The sequence below is a fragment of the Leguminivora glycinivorella genome, chromosome 19 (genome assembly GCF_023078275.1).
Source record: "Leguminivora glycinivorella isolate SPB_JAAS2020 chromosome 19, LegGlyc_1.1, whole genome shotgun sequence".
NCBI classification, from domain to species: Eukaryota; Metazoa; Arthropoda; class Insecta; order Lepidoptera; family Tortricidae; genus Leguminivora; species Leguminivora glycinivorella.
In genome coordinates this window covers 4379450-4401453 of record NC_062989.1, presented here as the reverse complement: position 1 = coordinate 4401453, position 22004 = coordinate 4379450, and the positions used below count along the sequence as shown (strand labels likewise).

Genomic DNA, 22004 nt, shown 5'->3' with positions numbered 1-22004 from the left:
ATTCGTATTTTTATGTATCAGTACAATAGTTAAAACCCCTTGATAGTTAAGTCTCATAAAACGCGTACTGAGATTTTTTCAGTAATTTATCATTAATATCCTTCCTGAAAATTGTAATCAAATATTACCTGGTAAAAGAGCAACTTGTTCGAGTAAAGTACATTGTGGTCCATTTTGTGCATAACCACAAACAACAGGATATTTACTACAAAGAGCTTTTTCAATAATTTCTACGGCAACTTGCACTTTTAGTTTAAAGTCACCCTCAATCACATGACTTGGGTATCCAATTTCATCAAACTGAAAATCAGAACAGACGAAATGTTGTAGGCATACATTTGATCAATAACTTTTTAACAAAAATATATATGTTACGGTACTATTCTATAACGTCCAAACGAACACGTACCTGATCCATATTTTTTAGCTGTAAAGATAGTGATGGGAGCCCATAAAATGTTCGATCTTCACATATTTCTCTCGCAAAATGGTGATGTTCACTTATTACTGTAAAATGTCTATAAAAGTATACCATTAATAAAGATCCTATGAAAGTATTATTTCCTGTGGCATATTAGTGATACTGATATTACTAACCTCATTAAAGGAAATAATCCTCTGGACACCGCATCTAAAGATTCAATCGCAGATATCTTCGCTGTTGATTGGTCACTATTTGTTATAAAGAACAGAGACTCAACTGCTCCAATTTCATTGCTGTCTTGCAAGAAATTAGTCAATTCCTCCTTTCTCCAAATATCATTAAACACAGTGTCAACATGTATACCTTGCTCGCGCCATATACTGCAAAAGGACTACGCGTCAAAATGGTCCAAAAACCGCCAAGGCTGACAGTTCATTTACTGTATTTATTAAGACGATACAATACAGGTCATACAGGTCAATTCTCCATACAAACGCTCTCGACTATTTCCTCCCTGGTTTTTGAAGATACATAGAGCAATGATTTTTTCAACATAGATTATTATTATTTTTATCTGTGTCGGACCGTTTTGATTTTTTTGTTTTTTATTTTATTTTCAAAGACGCTAGAGCCAATCAAAAATTTCTAAAAACGGCCTTTTTCAATATGGCTCAAAAAAAGGTGTGATACTGGCACTGAAGCTTTAGTAGTTTCATGTGTTCTGCCTACCCCTTTATGGGATACAGGCGTGATTGTATGTATGTATGTATGTATGTATGTACTCTAGATCAGTAACAATTAGCCAAAAAATCTAAACGGTCCGACACAGATTATTTCATAGTCATTCAGATTCTCAAATTTCGTTCCGTTTAAATAAGTTTTGAAGGAGGAAACAGTCGAGAGCGGAACCTCGATTTTAAAGTTTTTTTCGCAATATCTTTTAACTGAGTTGTTCTTAATGGACATTTTTTTTTTCTAACTAAAATCTTTTCTAATAAATTTAGTTAATAACACTAGTATATTTAACTGAAATTCCCAAATTGAAAGGGGGGCTCCTTTCCATTTTAGCATTTTCGCTCCCGTAGCGTCTTAATAACGGATAGAAATCAGAATTCCATCGCAGAACTGAAAATTAAGAGTCACACATTTACTGAGTAATAATTTTTGTTTACAACAATTTGTTTGGTGGTGGTTTAATCTAAGTAGGTTTATCTTTAAATTAGTTTGATCTATGGATGGTGTTACACATAGGATCTGTGTTTTTCCTAGGTTTTATGATCGAACTGAACTTGATGTAAATAACAATTTAACGAACCAAATCTTGCTCTACCAAGTTACTGAGTTAGATTTTATTTAGGGTGTACATAATAAAGGATTTTGTATAAAATACTGGTGTTTCTTTATTCTTTCCCGAACCCTAGGTATTATGTCAACAGCCGGAAATATCTCTTAGATACGAGTAGGTTGGTGACTATATTCACGACTATCAAGTACTTACATTTGTTTAAGATTGACGTAACCCGAAGGTCGTGGTAGATACAAGCGCAGCTTTTTCGCTCCACGCCTGATTAGTCGGTCCGCTAAATGCAAGCACAGCACGTCTTCATCGCTGATTAGCAACTGCTGGTGGTCATGTGAGCAAATAAGCCTAAAAGAAACGGTCGACTGTTTAGCTCTATTCCTTATAATTATATATTTAAACTAGGTACTTGATGACATCGCTTTCTTTAAACGTCCGGTAGCATATAGCTTTAATATTTATTATAATGGTTTTACTTCCATACCTAATTATTATTATTATTATTTTTTTTTATCTTCATTTTATCTTCTTCCTGTCTAGGCTTGCTCTAGACGAAAAGAAAACTTTTTTAAGGTTATTATCCCATCATAACGCATCTTATAAAATAACATTAAAATGCACAATAATACCTAGGTTGCGCTAGTAATGTAACAGGAACATCTTCGTCAGCAAATTGGATCAGCACCCTGCCGCGATGATTGCTTGCCGCTAGCAGTCTGAAGGCGCGTGATACTTCTTGAGGTGAATATGTAACTCGAGTAAGCGGACGGACATATCCTTCCGATATGCCTTTGACCACCATTAAATGTAGTTCCTTAAAAAACATTATTTCCATTAAGTATAATCAAAATCAACGAGACTCTGCCAATAGGCTACAGTTAAATTGAAACATTGCTTGAAAAACTGTGTTCTACCTTTAATTGGTCCAGATTACGGCTTTTAAAGATTTCCATAAAATCTACCGGCACGTATGATCTTGCTTTTGTCATATTGTACATCCCGTAAGTAAAGTTATCTCTTGTGTGTATTTGAACGGTATCAAGAGTTGTCCCGAAAGATTTGCAGCAACTTAGCGATTCCTGTAGAATTATGAATTAAATTAATAAATATAAAAATAGTTTGATTGTAGATTTACATTCTATTGTTTATTTTACCTACATTTTTGAGCTGCCCCTTTAAATTACTAATAACGATATGACATCCTTTTCCACCAGTCGCATTTAAAATCATATCAGAGAAAGTTCCATCCCGAGAATTTCCGATATGACTTGCTAAAAAAATATTAGCACATGAATAATCACAAATAAAAACAAGCAAAAATGTATATATATATTATACCTATTTGGACATACACATACCTTTAAGCTCCGGGAACAGTTGTTGCAAAAACTTCTTTTTGCCGACATCGCTTACGGTCGCGAAGACCTCACAACGCTTGGCTAGAGCTATTGAAATAGCTGCCTGACCAAGTGCGCCTGCGCCGCCGTGTATCAACACCCGCATTCCTTCGCGTATTTCCGTTTTTATCCTCTAATTAATAAAATATATACTTTTTTAGAATCCACAGATATAGCAGTAAGGATATCCAGGACTATGAAAATACTCACAAGGCAATAAAACGCTTGCAAATAAGGCAATGGAACTGTAGCTGCGTCTTCTAGATCCCAGTGATCTGGTACCGGCCATAACAATTCCGGCTGAGCGGTCACCTGATTGCATATGGATCCATCCAGAACAATCCCAAACACACGTTCTCCACTTAAAAATAAATGAAACGAATTAATTGTTTTGAATATTCGTTAAATAAGTGTAAATGTAGTAATAACACATTGTGCAACAAGGGAGGTAAGGGAGACTTTGACAACAAGTGTCAATAACTCGGGACAGCCGCAGGCTGGCGAGCAAGTGCAAGTCGAGAACATACTGCCTTACTGGCTTCGCCTCAAATTGTTACCCACGCCACTCACCTTTTTTGACCTCTTTTAACCACCAGTTGCATAAAATACTATTATACAATCGTGATATTACAAAGCTTTTCAGTCGAGTACCATGTTTAGGCCACGAAGCTGTCTGTCCGTCCGTCCGCGGATAATCTCAGTAACCGTTAGCACTAGAAAGCTGAAATTTGGTACCAATATGTATATCAATCACGCCGACAAAGTGGTAAAATAGAAAGTGAAAAAAAATGTTTTGTTAGGGTACCCCCCCTACATGTAAAGTGGGGACTGATTTTTTTTTTTTCATTTCAACTCCAACGTGTGATATATTGTTGAATAGGTATTTAAACATGAATAAGGGTTTACTAAAATAATTTTTTGATAATATTAATATTTTCGGAAATAATCGCTCCTAAAGGAAAAAAAAGTGTGTCCCCCCCTCTAACTTTTGAACCATATGTTTAAAAAATATGAAAAAAATCTTGTACGCATAGTATTAATTTTCAAATCCATAACTCCCTTGGGATCAAAATAGTACATTATTCTTCAGTACACGTAGACGCAATGAGACCTTTAAACAGCAAATGTGATGAAAAAATTATAATATATTACCCATCCGTTATTCCACTGTAGTCAAGTCCATATCCATCATTCTCATCACCGACAGGAATCTCGGCTCGAGCTCTTTTGACATCATAAGTGTTAACTGCTGCATAGTGCACCTGTGTAAAAAGTAAAACATTTTAAATAAAATCGGACAAAATAAACTCCATAAGATATACCTACAGTTTTCTATATATTTTTTAACCTTGACTGATACTCCTTCTCTAACTTCAGGTACTTCCACCCAATTTAAAGAATCCAGCTTGCCGATTTTTGTACTTCGCAATGCTACCGTCTGCTTAGGAGTCACATTTTTTGGCAAAGGAATGTAGTATTCTCCGCCCCATTGACCCTGATAAAAAAAGTAGGCGTTATTTTGTGAATTATACAGGTTATTCAGATTTGCATTATTATCTGTTTTTAACTTACATGGTTTAAAATATTGTAGGTCAAGTCGAAGTTGGGCAAATTATCTAATTCTGGATCGGATAATACTGTATCTTTATGGTTGACAATAGCTACATTAATATTGCGATTGTAAAGTTTCTTCTGCTGTTTTATTATTTCTTTCATACCTAATGGTGGAGGATTAGATGCGAGAACAAGGAGTTTATTTTGAGGTGGTAAATGAGAGCATGTAGCCTGTAAAAAGTCAATTTCAGAAGAATTTCGGACAGTTAGCGCTGTACTGGAAGTGCTCTGTGACGGTCTCCAAACAGCTAATTCAATTTTGTTTTGTCCTTGGCCTCTCACACACACAGGTTTGTAGACGGCTGCTGGATAGAGAAGTTCAGTCTCAACTCCAATGGTCACTATGAAAGTATTTGCTGGTAGGCAGTGGAATAGGATTTCAAAAACCTTAAAACAAAAATATAGAATAAAAACGTAGCTCGAGTTCTATTAGTGCACTAAGTGGTATGTATTTTGGTATAAATTGTTAAAATATTTACAAAAGTAACGAGATACTTACTTGTTTATCCAAAAGAAGATCGTTTGCTATCAGGACATCAGGTTTTAGACTAAAGTTTTTAGTTGAAAACATTTCAGTTTTGTGCACTCGAGTTAGTTCATATTTTATCTCCGGGGGGCCAATTAGTAAGTTTTGAATACAATCAATTATAGATGGTTCGTTGCAAACAACATCCAATATGTTTATAGTCTTGTCATGCAAATTTTCCATAATAATTTGCATAAAAATGTATAATGTTGTGACGATCTGAAAAAATCATAGTAGTGGGTGAGACCTATACCTAGGATACATGTAAAATCATATTTAAAAACAAACCCATCTTTGAAAATTGAAAACTTACATCAGTATCTTCTTGCAGAAAGAATGGAAAGAACTGTAATGCTTTAAGTTCAGCAGTCTGTCTCATGAGATATGGCTTATCCGTGAACGTTATTGTTTCCATTACGATGCTATTACACCTAAAATTAGATATTTCGATAAGTAACGTCAGTTACTTAGGAGTAATTACGTTATTTTTTTAGTTTATGCTGAAAATTTCTTACCGCGTTAACTCTTTCAACTCATTGATTTCCACATCGATGTAGTTTGGTTTCCCAAGACTTTGTGATTTTTGCTGTGTACTTATTTGTGGGCTTATGTGTAAAATTTTAATACGTGTTGGTTGAGAAATGGCAGAATGTGATCGTCTAAGTGCATTTAATTGGAATAGGCCATCGATAAGAGTTACCCAGTTATTGTTCCAAATTAGCTCGGCTTGTTCAAAAGATAAGTCGGTCTTAACTATGCTTCTGAATTCACCTCTAAAATAAAAACAGGAGTCCTTAATAGTGTTTATTCAATCGCACATATGATCTTCCGAAATTGGTATGGGTGCTTACTTGTAGTCATATCCTTTTTCGTGAAGTAGTTTATAAACATCATGTGATGTTACTGTCAAATAATCTTTTTCAGTTAATTCCACATCAATTACAGTATGAGCAAGAGCAACGATATACCCTTCTGCAATCAAACCATATTCATAAAAGACCTGAAAACATAATATAATTGTCATTAACTGCATAATAACGAATGCGAATAGGAATGGCTTTACAATAGTGAGATTTACATACCTCAAAGCGGCCAGTACCTTTCTGCAAAGCCACTGTTAAATGAAGAGCTTCTTTATCTGTTATGCGCGGTTGTACATGTAAATGTATATTGCTTAGTTTGACTGGAACACAACGTCGTGGCTTGGACAAGGACATTGCTAGAGTGTCCCAAACTAACACCAAAGCCGCAGCAAATGGGAATACTCTTGTCCCTGGAATTTTTTTATTATTCATATATAACTAAATTCTAAATCCACATATGTACTGTGTCGTGTTCTATGTAGGTATATAATTATTTTTTTAAATTGGATACATACCCTCAATAATATGTCCTACAAGATAGGCATATTCGTCGTCATAAGTCGTGATTATAGGTTTATATACTGTTGCATATGCACGATCCACAGGAACAAAAAGACACAATTTCCTTAAAAATACAATTTCTTAAATGCTTATGTCTAGAAGGGTAGATTTTTTTGTTGATTTCACTTTTATTTTAATTTTGGAAATTTTCATGCTTCTCTACTCAGTATCGCGAGCTCTTCCGATCCTGATAGGAGACAAAGAATTACCAAAAATGTTCATACATTTTTTCACTTTCCTCTGAGTGACGACCACACAAGTTTTATGAAAAATTGTAACTCAGTGGAAAACATATTTCTAAAAATAATCATGTAGAATTGAAAAAGCTCACGATTCATAGAAAAAGTATAAAAAAATCCACATTTGGAAACAAAAAGTCAAACAGATAAATAAAAATCTGCCCTAAACATGCATAGCTTGAAAATGGAAAACGCAATAAGTATTTTCTATTTTTATAATGCTATAATGGACATATTATGAATCGTGATGATTTTATTTACCAATGATCAGCATATACCCATTCTACTAAATGAGATAGAGAGGGAGTTTCTGTCGACACAGGAAATTCTACTTGAGGATATAAAGCCGCAATGTTGGCGTCATAACCGTTCATGTACAAACTGAAAATACAAAGCATTGTAATCAATATATCTTTCTTAATCTTAATCTTTATACTTTATAACAACCAGTTTAACATTATCGTACTTTCCGATAGCTTCAAGAAGAAACAAAACATTGTCCGAATGTCCTCGTTGCGCCAGAGGTACATGTTTACAGCTGACCGGTAAAGATCTCTTGAGGATGGCTTGTAAAAGTCCGTGAGGTGCAATTTCCACTACCACAGCATTGCTTGGTATTAACCGAGCAGTCTCTTCAAATAACACTGGATTCTAAAAAATATTGCTATTTCAATATTTAAATACAAATCGTATAATTAGCACTGCATTAAAAATAACGAAAATATCTAATCCAATGAAAAAATAATAATAACTGTGAATGTAACGGTAACGGAGGTAAGTAGGCTGTACTGCTATTTAAATTTGAGAATCAGTTTTAGATATCATTTTTTAAGTATTTATTAAATATAGTTTTCAGTACGCACCAGTAAGTTGTTCGTGTGATATTCCGCCGAGGAATACTTGGCAGTGTCCTCATGCCATCTTTTTTGTGGTACAGACGTGGAAATCCAACGTTGACTTCGATGTTTAGGGCTTTTTATGGTCTCACTCAGATAATGTAAAAGCCCAGGCCCTGAAATTACGAGTAAGTATATTAATTTATTGCAACAGTATAATTAATATATTGATAATAAATATGTAAAGTGAATAATAATTTTGATTAAACATCTACCTGCTTTAGCAATGTATCGCGAATGATACGCGATGTTAGAACATGGCACTTCCTTCGCAAAAATTCCTTTGGCTGTTAATTGAGCAACAAATTCGCGCATAACGATGGCAGGTCCTGAGATGGTACTAGACTCGGGTCCATTGTGGCACGCCACTTCTATTTCTGGCGGTAACATGGCTAAAATCTTAAAGACAACAAATGTTTCTAGAAAATCAGGGAAAATACACATCAGCTATTTATTTATTAGTAAAAAATGTTTACATGACATTACAGTAAAACCATACATAACAAAAAAGAGAGAGAAAAAAGAGAACAACGTCTCAACATTTTCAATGTCCCTAAATCGAAAACCATTTCGAGATATACGCCTGTAGATGTAGATCACAATAATATTTTTTTTTTCCATATTTTTAGTAAAAAAAAAATCTAAAAATAGTTTAAAGAGGAAGTGACGTTACGTAGTTGATTGAGACCATTCAGAGCTGCCACTATAACCAAAAAATCTTCCGGTTGGGATGTCACTTGAGTTTGACTGTGACACTTATCACCACTCGTAGTATGGAGATTAGAGGTAAGGAGCGAAAGCTTTAAGTATCAGAAGCGCACATATAAAACTATAGATAGGTGGCTATGAAATCGCAGGTACATAGTACTAAAAATATGAAATGTTATGAGTTTTGAATGATTCACGGTTATTTTCATTAGACTTATATTGACCGGGATATAGACCGTGATTACCTTTTTGATTTTTGTCGAGCTCCCGATATTTCGACGCAGTTGCATGCATCATCATCATCAAAAAGGTAATCACGGTCTATATCCCGGTCAATATAAGTCTATATGAAATGTTGTCAATTGATTTGGGCGATGACGTAACAGCAGCGTGGCTCTGTTGCGTCGTTTGCCCCAATGTAGGATCTGGCAGGTTGCCTCGGAACTGCAACTGCGCCGCGGTTGCTATGGGGAACTTCACTTGAAAATCAATCTTTTAGAGTTAAGACTCTCCTGTAGGATGTGCCTTTTGTGATACGGACTATGTCTGCTAATTTAGTAGAATATGTAGACGCCTTAGAACTCGAACTAAAACCTAGTAACCAACAGTATATAATTTCCTTGAGATACAAGAATCGGTTCAATATACCTTTTCATAACCAAGTCCAACAGCAGCCATAGAGCCCACGATCAGAGACGTTTCCAGAGACACACGTCCTCTATAATACGCGGCTAATATCATCTCTTCCGCTGTTAGACAACCGTCAGCATAGGCGCACCCCAATTCTCCGACACTATGTCCTAAAAATATAATTATATTAACGGGTATTAGTTTAACATTAACTAAATATATATATTTGTCAATCATAATATAAAGATGTACGAGTAAAACGGCAGTTACCTATTATTTTGTCGGGAACTAGGCCAATGGAAGTCAAAACATCGGTAAGGCCTATTTGAACGGCAGCAATCCCAACGAACGAATGTAGGATATTCTCATAGATGTCTTTTTCGGGAGACGTTAGAATATGTATAATATCTACGCCTTTAGGTTCGAGCACTTTTCGGCAGCTAGAATTAAATAAAAAAGGATTATTAATCCCTAGTTATTAACTTTTCGATGGCTTAATAATAAAGAAACTGATGTTATAAATAATTTACAAATTTATGGAAACAGCTTAGTTATTGGGAGATCTGTATGGTATAGCTATATCAATAAAAGCTGTAACGGACATGTCTACTGGACCCTAAAAAAGTGAGACTTTGCTAAGTCAACAACGATTTTGATAGGGCAAACTTTGCTCTTTGTGTTAGGCCTGATTTAGACGGCGTGCGAACTCACATGCGATTTTAGTTACATTGCGGACTGTTGAGGTTACATACAATTTTGCACAGCCATCAAAATACCGTAATGTAATAAGACTCGTATGTGAGTTCTCGTACCGTCTCAATGTGCCCTTAAGCAATTGTCATCACAGTTTACATATTTGATAGAAGTTTGACGTTAAAATCTTGTTAAATCTGTGGTATCAAAATTGTTATCAACTTGGTTAGACTCTAGTCCTGAGGAGCTAAGTTTTAATAATAGTTATAAATAGCTGACCGTTCAATAGCAGCTGCGAAGACCGGTACACGCATAAGCTGTGTGCCCATGCCAACCCACTGCGATCCCATGCCGCTGTACACGAACCACAGTGGCCGCTGTGCGTCGTCATAGTAGTCTGCTTTTTCACGGTGGGCTACTGTTTCGTTGTTGGCATTTGTGGCTGTAATTAAAATAAGGGTTTTAATTATATAATTTCAGACATTGGCATCTTGCTATAATAAATGTAATCCAATATACCAAGTGGGCACTGGAGTAAAAGCGAAAAATTTAATTGTAGGTATACTCCTGAAACTAACCAGCTATTTAAAAAAAATGAAGTTTTAAAATTTTTGATTTTTCATACTAAAATAAATGTTAGATTCAATGTAGGTACACCATTATCGCTGTCATTAACGATGTCTGTCACGCTTTAGATTTAAAAAAAATCGAAATATATTACCTCTTAGGAAAACCTTTCAAGGATGATAAAAGTCAATACAAGTTATTTTTAAAAGTCGCTACAAATGTTGGTCAGCTGAAGGAGTATCCTACATATATTTATTTTTCTTTTGTTACAGGGCCCAGCTCACCCGATATGTCAGATTATTTAAAAATATGTCAGATTATAACTGCTATTTAATTTTATCCATTGCTTATACTATTATTATTCTGGACCAGCCCGAGAAAAAAATACTTACAAAATATTCCAAATCCCCTTGCTAAGTGTCCATTAATACGGTATTTGTGAATATTATGTAACAATGCAATTTCTTCAGCATCCACGGTATGTGTTTTGAAATGATCAATTAATTTTTGTACAGCAGATTCTATGCGGCCTGACATAGTGACCAAATATGGAATATCTGATTGATAACGGGAAAGATCCTGAAATAGTGAAATAATATGATAGTAAATACATTTTTTTTAATTTGAAACTTATTTTTCTATCTATCCAAATATGTATTGTACAGTTTTCCCGAGGTAATTATATTGAACAAGATTTCACACAATTAAAAGCTAAATAGTATTATTTAGCTTTTAATTGTGTGTTTTTACCTAATAACTACCTTAGCTACTTAATTGCAGGCGGGCTGCATACATGTTAGCTATCGACGTATTAAAAATAGTGACTTAATGATTGCTACCGAATATTAATTGATGTCAATATACCTTGGGTTTGTAATGTCCTGCAAGCAGGGCATGCCCGTTAAGCCCTGTAGCAGACATACCGTTGACAGCGGCGTAGGTCCGCCGGAACTGATGATTTTCAGCCGGGATGCGTATGCGACCATCTCGTAGCGCTTCTATGTCTTTTCGCGGAGTGTCGCAGTGCAGGTTTGCTGCCAACTCGCCTCTTTGATATGCCAATAATACCTGCACAAACAACTTTATGGGTAAACCATTGTTTAAAATAACCTAACCACAAAATTAAAATTTTGAAAAAAAACCCCGACCGCGACATAGTGGACTGATTTTTATGAAACATGGCTAAGAACACTCCTGACTAACTCAGCTTTCAAACAAAAAAAACTAAATCGAAATCGGTTCATCCGTTCGGAAGCTACGATGCCACAGACAGACACACACACAGACAAACAGACACGTCAAACTTGTAACACCCCGTCGTTTTTGCGTCGGGGGTCAAAAAGGTCTAGTACAGTTTGCGCTCACTGGCTCGAGTCCATACTTGAAGTTGCGCTTAGATGCGAATGGACTCGCGTGCCGAGAACGAGAACCCTAGTGGTGCTAAACCGCCAGGGTTGTGTGTCTTCTTTCAATGTAATTAATACAATTTGATCACTGGATTGTAGGTAGGTAATTTAGTTAGTCAGAAATATCCGGTTTGATTCTCACTTTTAAAATAGCTGCTGAACCAGACGCGGCTTCCGTGTAACCAATGTTGGACATCACACTGCCCACTAGCAAGGGGTTCGAGCGATCCTTACAAAATACTTCTTCTATCGCCTGCAACTCCGATTTGTCAGCTTCGGGTACGGCTGAAAGTTACAACATTATGGGATGTAGGATACAAATGTTAACCAGAAATGGCGTAGACATTGATTTAAAAGCCGCAAAGATTCACCAAATGCACTGCCATGTGCAAGAAACGGCAACGGCTGGTTACTAAGGTAGCATTACGCATTTATTTATTTTATATTATATTTTACTTCTCGTTGTCAAAGCGGATCCCAGGCTCTCATGAGCCGCGGGGAATGCCGGGATAACGCAAGGAGGATGATGTTTTTATTTCTCGTTGTCTTTTGGTGTCTGTCTGAATAAGGATGTAATTTTTAAAGTCACGAATAAATGCGAACCTGCTCCGAATCCTTCTACATATTCTACTAAAGATGGCGGAACCCCAGCCTCTGTGTAGAATTCTCGAAGAAATTTTGCAAGGGCTTTGGGATCTCTTTCAAAGCCGAATTTGTTCATGAAATCCTTGTTATCCACGACACCATATTTAGTTTTAGCATGACAAAGCGAAGCATAAACTCTGAAAAATAAAGAATAAAATGTTTGTTTCTTTATTTATTTTTTCTAAATATGCATAGATTTAAAAATCTTCGTTTAAAAAAAATATCCTCTGACCTTTTGCTATCTTTATATTTTTGTAAAATGAAAATATTTATAGCTTCAGAGCACGATTGTCCATCGGCATTGTCGCTATAACACTTCACTTTCCCGTCTTCGTTATTGGGCACCATTCTGTAATGCATTAAGAGTATTATTTTTATTAGTTAATCGAAAACATTAGAAAAAACTGCTAACAATTAAAGATTGTTAGCAGTTTTTTCTAATGTTTTCTATAAGCAGGAGTAGAAATTTGTGTAATTATCGTTTTCTTGACATAGTCTTCGTTACTACATAATATTAATACATTCAATCATAATAATAGCGAACCTTTGGTAATGGATCAAAGAGTGCGGATGCAATAGTACTTTGCTGGCCCCGACGATAGCCGCATCACAAACGCCGGTTGATATATCATTGTATGCCTTCTCAAACACCGACAGAGAGCTAAGGCAAGATGAATCCATTACTATTGACGGGCCTTTTCCATTCAACCAGTATGAGACGCGGTTGGCAATCATCGCGCGGTTGCACCTGTCAAGGATCATAAGATATTCGTTAATTGGAAGACAGTATCTCTACCAGACATTGTAACGTAGTACATTTTAAATAAAAATAGGGCTTACTCTATTAAATAAACTTGTTTAGTAAATGATGAAGGAATATTAACTATTCTTGAAACATGAAAGTGTGGACGTGACGTATGTATATACATATAAACTTAGGTCACATAATGCTAAATGTAACACATGTATTTAGTACAATTCTATAGAGATGTACGACTGCAGGCTACACTGGTTGGATTAGTAGAAACATACCTTCACTTTTTTTATTTTCAATCATTAAATACATTAAGTATAATTATTTTAAGGTAGGTACACCTATAACATAAGCGAGAAATACATATTAAAACGTTCAAATTACAAAAAATAAATAGTAAGTAATCTAAGTTCTTTCTATTTGTGAAGCAAAACTAGTAGGCACCGGCTTCTTGACGATACATCTTGACGGTAGAATTTCGATTTCTAAGGAACAGAGACTTACCCTAAAATTCCCAAGCCAATTTCACCATACGCGCAGCCTTTCTCTGATTCATTGGCTCCGACGCCGATATACACCCCCACGCGCTGTGTGCTTAGTTCTGCAGGACTTATTCCTGAAGAGTAATGGATTATGGATTGAATTAATACACATCGTATATTTATAGGCAACTTTCGGCCTTTCGGAAGTAGATATATATCTTAAAACTAGATTAGCGTACGTACATTCATCTAAACCAAAGAACGGATATGATGGCTGCGATATATTTCGCAACCCTGCTATATTACCTGTAGCAGGCACACTGTATAATTAAATGAGAATAATAATATTTGTAAGATATATTTCTAAAAAATTTAGTTCTATATCTCCAGAAAATGTCTGAAATCATTTCAAAAGACAGCTTTTTTCAAGGGAACTTGAGAAAAAAAAGCACGATCATAACTTAAGCACGAACTTTCCTCACCGTGGAGTCGAGCGTGTTGCCCAGGTGGAAGTGCACCATGAAGAACTGGGCATCCAACCGGTCTAGGCCCGGGATGCGGCCGTAGTACTCTCGCAACTTCGGGTGCTTGAAGTCCCAGCGAGGTTTGTACTTTACCACTATGTTCTCCTGTCTACTTACCAGTGTCAAAAATGGCCTGCTAAGTGTGCTCCAGCACTTTCCACTCCATGGAGTCGAGCGTGTTTCCCAAGCGGAAGTGCACCATGAAGAACTGAGCTTCGAACCAGTCTAGGCCCGAGAAGTGGACGTAGTATTCTTATTTTATTGATTTATTATTAGTCCCAACGAGGTTTGTACTTTTACACTATGTTTTCCTAATTCTACCTACCAGCGTCAAAAATGGCCTGGTAAGTAAGTATGCTCCAGCACTTTTCTCGCCATGGCGTCGAGCGTGTTGCCCAAGCGGAAGTGCACCATGAAGAACTGGGCATCGAACCGATCTAAGCCTGGGATGCGGCCGTAGTACTCTCGCAATTTCGGGTGCTTGAAGTCCCAGCGAGGTTTGTACTTTACCAATTACCACTATGTTCTCCTGTCTACTTACCAGTGTCAAAAATGGCCTGGTAAGTGTGCTCCAGCACTTTCCACTCCATGGAGTCGAGCGTGTTTCCCAAGCGGAAGTGCACCATGAAGAACTGAGCTTCGAACCAGTCTAGGCCCGAGAAGTGGACGTAGTATTCTTATTTTATTGATTTATTATTAGTCCCAACGAGGTTTGTACTTTTACACTATGTTTTCCTAATTCTACCTACCAGCGTCAAAAATGGCCTGGTAAGTATGCTCCAGCACTTTTCTCGCCATGGCGTCGAGCGTGTTGCCCAAGCGGAAGTGCACCATGAAGAACTGGGCATCGAACCGATCTAAGCCTGGGATGCGGCCGTAGTACTCGCGCAACTCCGGGTGTTCGAAGTCCCAGCGAGGTTTGTAATTTTTCACTAGGTTCTCCTGTGACACAAATTAAAGTTACATTAATAGCAGTCAAAATTTGGTTACGAGAAGATTGACAAAGAAAGATGATAATAATAGGCTGTTTTATTGCAGGAAGGTGTTATCTTATGTGTCATACCATTTTTAAATTTTCATAATATCCTCAATAGCTCGACGTTATCTACACCAACATCTTTCTAGTATATGGTTAAATAACGTCAAGTTACTGAGGTATTTGAGCAATTCCCGAAAAAATTGTACATTTGAATCACGTCTCTGATTTTGATAAAAATTGGTAGGCTGATACAGTCCACGATGCTGAGCAAGATCTACTTGGTTTCCCAAAATGTCCCAGGTGGTTTGTATGGACCCTTCCTTTTTTGTTACCAGATTTCGATACATTTTCGGTAACAAAAAAGGAACTAACTAAATTTCCATTTGACATTTTGGAATACCTAGTGGATCTTGGTCAGCATCATTAACTCTATCAGCCTAATTTTTTATCAAAATCGGAGACGTGATCCAAATGTACAAACTTTTTGGGCATAGCTTATTTATTGTCATAAAAGGTGGTCATAGTTGAAATTAATTTTCTGACCATATCCTGGCCATTTCTGCCGGCGGGGCGTCGCCATAGCCCGACGACGGCTCTGCGACCAGAGATCTCAACTGCCTCTGGAGCGGGTGGAGCGTCACCTGGGCCCGGCGCTCCGACCAGCTCGATCGTGGCTTCCTGCAGCGCAGGCGCCATTTTCTGTCAATATACTACGTAGGTATATTCACCTTATTATACAGCTTCTCAGCGAACTCTTGGACGTTGAGGCAGTCGGGCAGTAGTCCCGACATGCCAGTGATCACAACGGCCTCTGGAGCGGGTGGAGCGTCACCTGGGCCCGGCGCTGCGACCAGCTCGATCGTGGGTTCTTTAATAATAACGAACACGTGAGTCACAATACGTAATACATGTACTTAAATTAAACGAAGTAAGTATTATAGTTACGTGCAAATTCATGAAGGGTTATTATACTTTTTATACAAATTTGGTATAATTTAAACTTAGACAATCTTCATTATTAAGAGGAATCAGGTATCAAACTCTAAATGACATATATCTACTGATACTATTCAGACGTATGTAGTATGTATGCACACGAAATACACTAACAATGCCATTTTCAAAGTGAATGTAAATAGGTATGCACCTTAAATCTGAAAGCTTAACTATCTATATCTATAAAGACCATTTGGTTATAGCGAATTTATTTAAAGCTGAATTAAATAATTCATAAGTAAACTTACGGACCCGAGGTGATCGTCTCCAGGAAATGCTGTGAACGAACTCGAAGCGCGAATTCCGTATTGTTTTTTATATGGACATTTATAATGAGATCCGCATATGGTTCAGAGTTCAAATAATGCATTCGGTTAATTGTATTGTAACAATAAGCAATTAACGGTAATTATGAAAGCTGTTTTTAGGGTTCCGTAGTCAACTAGGAACCCTTATAGTTTCGCCATGTCTGTCTGTCCGTCCGTCCGTCCGTCTGTCCGTCCGTCCGTCCGTCCGTCCGTCCGTCCGTCCGTCCGTCCGTCCGTCCGTCCGTCCGCGGATAATCTCAGTAACCATAAGCACTAGAAAGCTGAAATTTGGTACCAATATGTATATCAATCACGCCAACAAAGTGCAAAAATAAAAAATGGGAAAAAATGTTTTATTAGGGTACCCCCCCTACATGCAAAGTGGGGGCTGATATTTTTTTTCATTCCAACCCCAACGTGTGATATATTGTTGGATAGGTATTTAAAAATGAATAAGGGTTTACTAAAATCATTTTTTGATAATATTAATAGTTTCGGAAATAATCACTCTTAAAGGAAAAAAAAGTGCGTCCCCCCCCTCTAACTTTTGAACCATATGTTTAAAAAATATGAAAAAAATCACCAAAGTAGAACTTTGTAAAGACTTTCTAGGAAAATTGTTTTGAACTTGATAGGTTTAGTAGTTTTTGAGAAAAATACGAAAAACTACGGAACCCTACACTGAGCGTGGCCCGACACGCTCTTGGCCGGTTTTTTTTTCAAGTTCTAAACTAGTTTTCACTCCGCCTAGTTGCACAGTGAACTTTGTATTATATTTTTTAACAAATTTGTATTATATTTTTTTTTTCTCGGAAAAGAAATATCCATAATATGCAAAGGTTTCCATGTCGGTGTTCAGCATTAAATCATTACTTAATTGTCATTTAGTCAATTTTATGTATTAAAAATAACTGTAATTTAGGATTAATTAATTATGAACTTAAAAATAATAATTAATTAATAGTCAATTTTATTAATAGTGCATACGAGTTTATGTTATAATTGCGAGCGGAACTTTCAGTTCAAGGGTTCCATACGTCACATCACATCACAAAGTTTTCACTCCATGATCGCTTTATCACAAAAGACGGACCCCTTAAAATATTTAATAAATAACCCTTGGTTTTATTTCGGTACTTTTTATTTAAAAAGGAAATAATCCCCACTCTATCTGTAGGTATATACAGGAAAAACCCTAATTAGTTAGACTGTAAGTTACAGAATGTTAATGATTTAATATAATTGCCGATTATTCCTACCACTCGCACTAATAATAACTACGCACATAATAACAGCTTCTTCTTTCACTTTTACTTTTATAAGTACCTACAGTAACTTCTATGCAAGTGGGGGGTCACTTTTCTCTACAAAGGATGACGTAAGCATGCAGGTAAAATATTGGACATTTTTGTGAGTGTACTTACTTACATGGGTGTTAGGTAAAGTCAATAAAAGGCATCGTTGTTGTAGCGTATAAAAATACAAAGTTTTAATAAATTAAACGTATAAAATTAACCTATTCTGCAAACGTTTTTGAAAGCTTGTCTATTACGATCTTAGTCCTTTCAGTCAGGTACTGGTCCACTTGCCCGAGTATCTTTACGAAGTGTAACATTTTCTGAACTCCTTTCTTGAACTGCTCCATCTTTTCCGCGCTTGTTGGCTCTTCGTAAGAATCTCTGTACGTTTTGAAGATCATTGACGATCCTAATACCGGTGGTTTCAATGGTTTGTTAAGTGCATGATCTAGCCGTGGAACTTTTATTGCCGGGATTCTTAGCTTTGGTTTGTTGATTCTGGATAAACCGAGTTTTGGTATGTAGCCTTTGGGTGGGGCTATAGATATGGGCGATTGAGTGTCACCGTATCCTTCTTGGTCCATGTCATCTTGGTCTGCCACAACGAATCTGCCATCTTGTACTGCTTTTGGGATAGCATTGTGGATGAGGTCACAAAATGAACTGACATCAAAAGTCCCCTTGTTCTGTGCTGCTTTAGTTCTTGAGATAGAACGGAGGATAGATGAATCCTGGAATTGTGAATTAAACTTAATAATACATATTATAAACTAGTTTTGCCTGCACTCTAGTTTACCCTCTGGGATGGAAGGTCAGATGACAATCGCTTTCGTAAAATCTAATGCCTAATATGCCAATTTTTGGGGTTACTTACCAAGCGAAGCTCCGGGGAGTCGTGTCATAAAGTTAAACATGGTGATAATTCATGTGAAAAATCTAATATCTATAAGACGAAATTAACGTTTGTTTTTAGAACACTGTCAAAACGCAATAACAAATTAGGATTATCAAACCGGGTTCGGGTATCAATGAAGGTTATGAAGTGTGAAAGGATAATAATTAATTTATTGATGTATATTTGTATATTTTTATGTTTGAATCTTATTGTATGAGCTCATTGTAATTACTTACGCTTTCATGTGATCCACAATTTATGGTAACCCGCAGAGGCGACGGCGCTGCGGCAGCCACCTGAAACACCCAACAACACGTATTACCACCGCGCACTGTTGAAACTACTAAAATGCAACTAACCATTATTTGTCACGAGGCAGTCGCAATTGTCAACAAAGCAGTTCGCTATTGTCTACCTACAGATCGATAAATAAACAAAACATTTATTAACCTCGAATAAAGCAATAACAACCGCTATTCGATACATTTCCAAACCTACACTCGGTTCATGTTAGTCTGAGGGACGGCACGTTTTCACATCTTGACGCATTGTCAGCAAATCGGAAGCTGTTCTTACGCGACCCACTTCTTGTACTCGCACAAGGTCAATTACACAACTGACGGAGTCATTACAAATCATTACATTTATATCTCCTGTGTCTTATCGACTTTACGTGTCTCGTTTCCGAGTGATCCTCGTTAAATGTGTAGTAGATTTGCCGACGATGCAGTGGATAACTCGCAGCTGTTATGCCGGTGGTCTTTTGTTTTATTTGATTGCCAAGTTTTACTTTGAGAATGAACTTAGGAAGGCATCCGTTTGTGAAGCTGCTGGTGGTCATCGCAGTTGTTGTGACTGCAACAGAGGTTGGTACCTGTCGTTATTATTTTTTCCCCTCACTAGCTCGGAAACATGTGTTTTGTCCTTTAATACCAGCGGGTAAAAACGCATTTTATCCACTAGTGGGTAAAGTAATTTGACCTTGAATAAAGTCAAATTAACTGCTTTAAAATTGATAAATGTAGGTGAATCTAGTAATAAAGATGATTTACCACCCGTGGAACTACTGGAAGCAGTAATAAACGCATTTTTTGCGTTTTAGTTTCCTCGCTATAGTGAACCACTCGCTTCGCTCGGGAAAAGTTTAGTATTACACTCGGGTGCAAATGTATTTTACTTCTCGTGTGTTAAAAAAACTCGCAAGTTCAGGATTCTATTCTCGAACCACTCGCTACGCTCATGGTTCAACTATAGAATCCTTACACTTGCTCGTTTTTCAATTCCACACTCGGCGTTAAAATACAACTTTGCCCCCTTGTATAACAAATAACTATTAAACATTACTACTGTATTGTAGAAATACTCTGTAATCAAAGTGCAATGTGTAAAATACCATGGAACTAATATTTGAGTTTTTTTTTTTATTACACAAGAACGGTTATAAATACCAATTACACTTGCTATTTTGACTATGCTAAAAAATACATTTAATAATTACTACATATATTCAATTATTCAGTCATTCACAATTTCACAGTCATGTCATTCACCTTACTCTCGCAGTAGTCGAGGCACCTGGACGCTAGCTGGGGCCAGTTATCAGTGAAGATGTCCACTTGTGGATTTGTGCGTAGGAGTCCGTTCATTAAGTGAACCATATCGCACAGCGGTGAGTGGCGACGCGCGGTCGTCGAGCGTGGTCCTGTTCCATCCCAAAGTTGCAGATATGCTCTCCGTCTAGATAGTTTATCTTTAACATACAGCCTTTGTTGCTAAAATATTTTAAATTACACATTATAAATACTGATTACTGATTCATGACCCACTTGGCAGATAATTCGTTTGAATCTTTCAAACCTGTAAGGACTATCGCTTATAATGCACTTAGGTCGTTTTAAATACTATAGTTATTTGTTTTACAAGGGGCCAAAGTAGTTAAACAACTGTTTAACCGCACGTGCCAATATTGATACCTGAGCAAGCGAAAGATTCGAATATTGAACCGCGAGCGTAGCGAGTGGTTCAAAAAGTGGAATCTTGAGCGTTGCGAGGGTATCAAGGCACGAAGGTTAAACAAACTTTGCCAACGAGTGAAACACAAAATTTTTCACCACACCAACACGAACAAAATACTGACTATAAAACATCAAAATAAATCAAATTCGTCAATTTATTCAATATTTATGATTCAAAATCATCATTTATAGGTAAAATCTAGCAGCCACATTAAGACATCGAGTTAAAATTTGTATGAAATCACTTTGTCCCCTTGTGCATGTAGTTCTTAATACTTACTGAATGTTTTCTTTTTCAGGGCAGTCGGCTAGTTCGGGCTTCACTGCTTAAGCCAGAGACTTGGGACTGCTTCACCAGCAGAGCAGAGGACCGACCCTTCGCCTACCCGCTCATCGCTCAACTAGTCAAGCTTAAAGACATGGCCATGCGCGGGGTTAAGAGTATCATGGACTTCGCTAAGGACTACAAGCTCGAGAGAAAGTGACTTGCTTATTACAACTAATTGCACTTTAGAAGATAACATCTAATTAAAATGATAAAGGCAACATGCAGATACATATATTAGGAACTTTTGTTAAATGTTTGTCAGTATCACATTTTCAACCACCTGCATGTTCATATTTATAATTTGTAAGTTTTTTCCGCCCCATCTAAGAATGACGAGTGCTTATTATAAATTTTCTTCCATACTAATATTATAAATGGGAAAGTGTGTGTGTCTGTTTGTTTGTCCGTCTTTCACGGCAAAACGGAGCGAGAATTGACGTGATTTTTTAAGTGGAGATAGTTGAAGGAATGAAGAGTGACATAGGCTACTTTTGGTCTCTTTCTAACGCGAGCGAAGCCGCGGGCAAAAACTAGTACTTTATAAAGGAATCAAGTTAATGCGAATTAAGTTAATGCATTTTTGGTGTCTCTGTTATCAAAATGTCTCACCAAGTGTTACCAACAGTTAGGGTTATGTTTTAATATTTGAGTTTTCTAATGAGAGAGTCGGTCAAAAAGTTGTAGGTACAATCGGTTCCCTAAAATAAGTACTTTTAGTACCTATCCATTCTGTTTGTTTGTCCGTCTTTCACGGCAAAACGGTGTAAGGAAGTGATTTTTTAAGTGGAGATAGTTGAAGGGATAAAGAGTGACATAGGCTACTTTTTGTCTCTTTCTAACTTCCGCTCACTTCCCTAAAACGGGGGGTGGAAATGTGTATGGAGCATTCTGCAATTGTCGAATTTAACGCGAGCGAAGCCGCGGGTAAAAGCTAGTAAAATATGTTTTTAAATATA

At 36.8% G+C, this 22004-nt stretch overlaps 2 protein-coding genes across 3 annotated transcripts; both read right to left on the bottom strand.

Moving 5' to 3' along the window:
• Positions 1-117: 117 nt before the first annotated feature.
• On the bottom strand, positions 118-16397 carry LOC125236729 (fatty acid synthase-like). Its single transcript, XM_048143649.1, has 30 exons — positions 16376-16397; positions 15937-16076; positions 14979-15171; positions 13728-13839; positions 13014-13217; positions 12702-12818; positions 12428-12606; positions 11967-12109; positions 11283-11486; positions 10811-10997; positions 10131-10293; positions 9429-9598; positions 9177-9328; positions 8036-8219; positions 7788-7936; positions 7391-7575; positions 7186-7305; positions 5575-5692; positions 4694-4906; positions 4470-4616; positions 4274-4383; positions 3317-3482; positions 3083-3254; positions 2883-2995; positions 2639-2803; positions 2354-2538; positions 1923-2072; positions 598-804; positions 410-518; positions 118-300 (listed from the first exon to the last, which is right to left on the bottom strand). The coding sequence occupies exons 1-30, from the start codon at positions 16395-16397 to the stop codon at positions 118-120; spliced, it is 4662 nt and encodes a 1553-aa protein (XP_047999606.1).
• A 1588-nt stretch (positions 16398-17985) lies between these two features.
• On the bottom strand, positions 17986-19232 carry LOC125236480. Of its 2 annotated transcripts, XM_048143300.1 has the most exons (3): positions 19156-19232; positions 18942-19001; positions 17986-18541 (listed from the first exon to the last, which is right to left on the bottom strand). In XM_048143300.1, the coding sequence occupies exons 1-3, from the start codon at positions 19189-19191 to the stop codon at positions 18029-18031; spliced, it is 609 nt and encodes a 202-aa protein (XP_047999257.1). In that variant the 5' UTR covers positions 19192-19232; the 3' UTR covers positions 17986-18028. The 2 variants fall into 2 exon arrangements, with proteins under 2 accessions (XP_047999257.1, XP_047999255.1); XM_048143298.1 differs by lacking the exon at positions 19156-19232 and having other exon boundaries at positions 18942-19125.
• Between the last annotated feature and the right edge of the window lie 2772 nt (positions 19233-22004).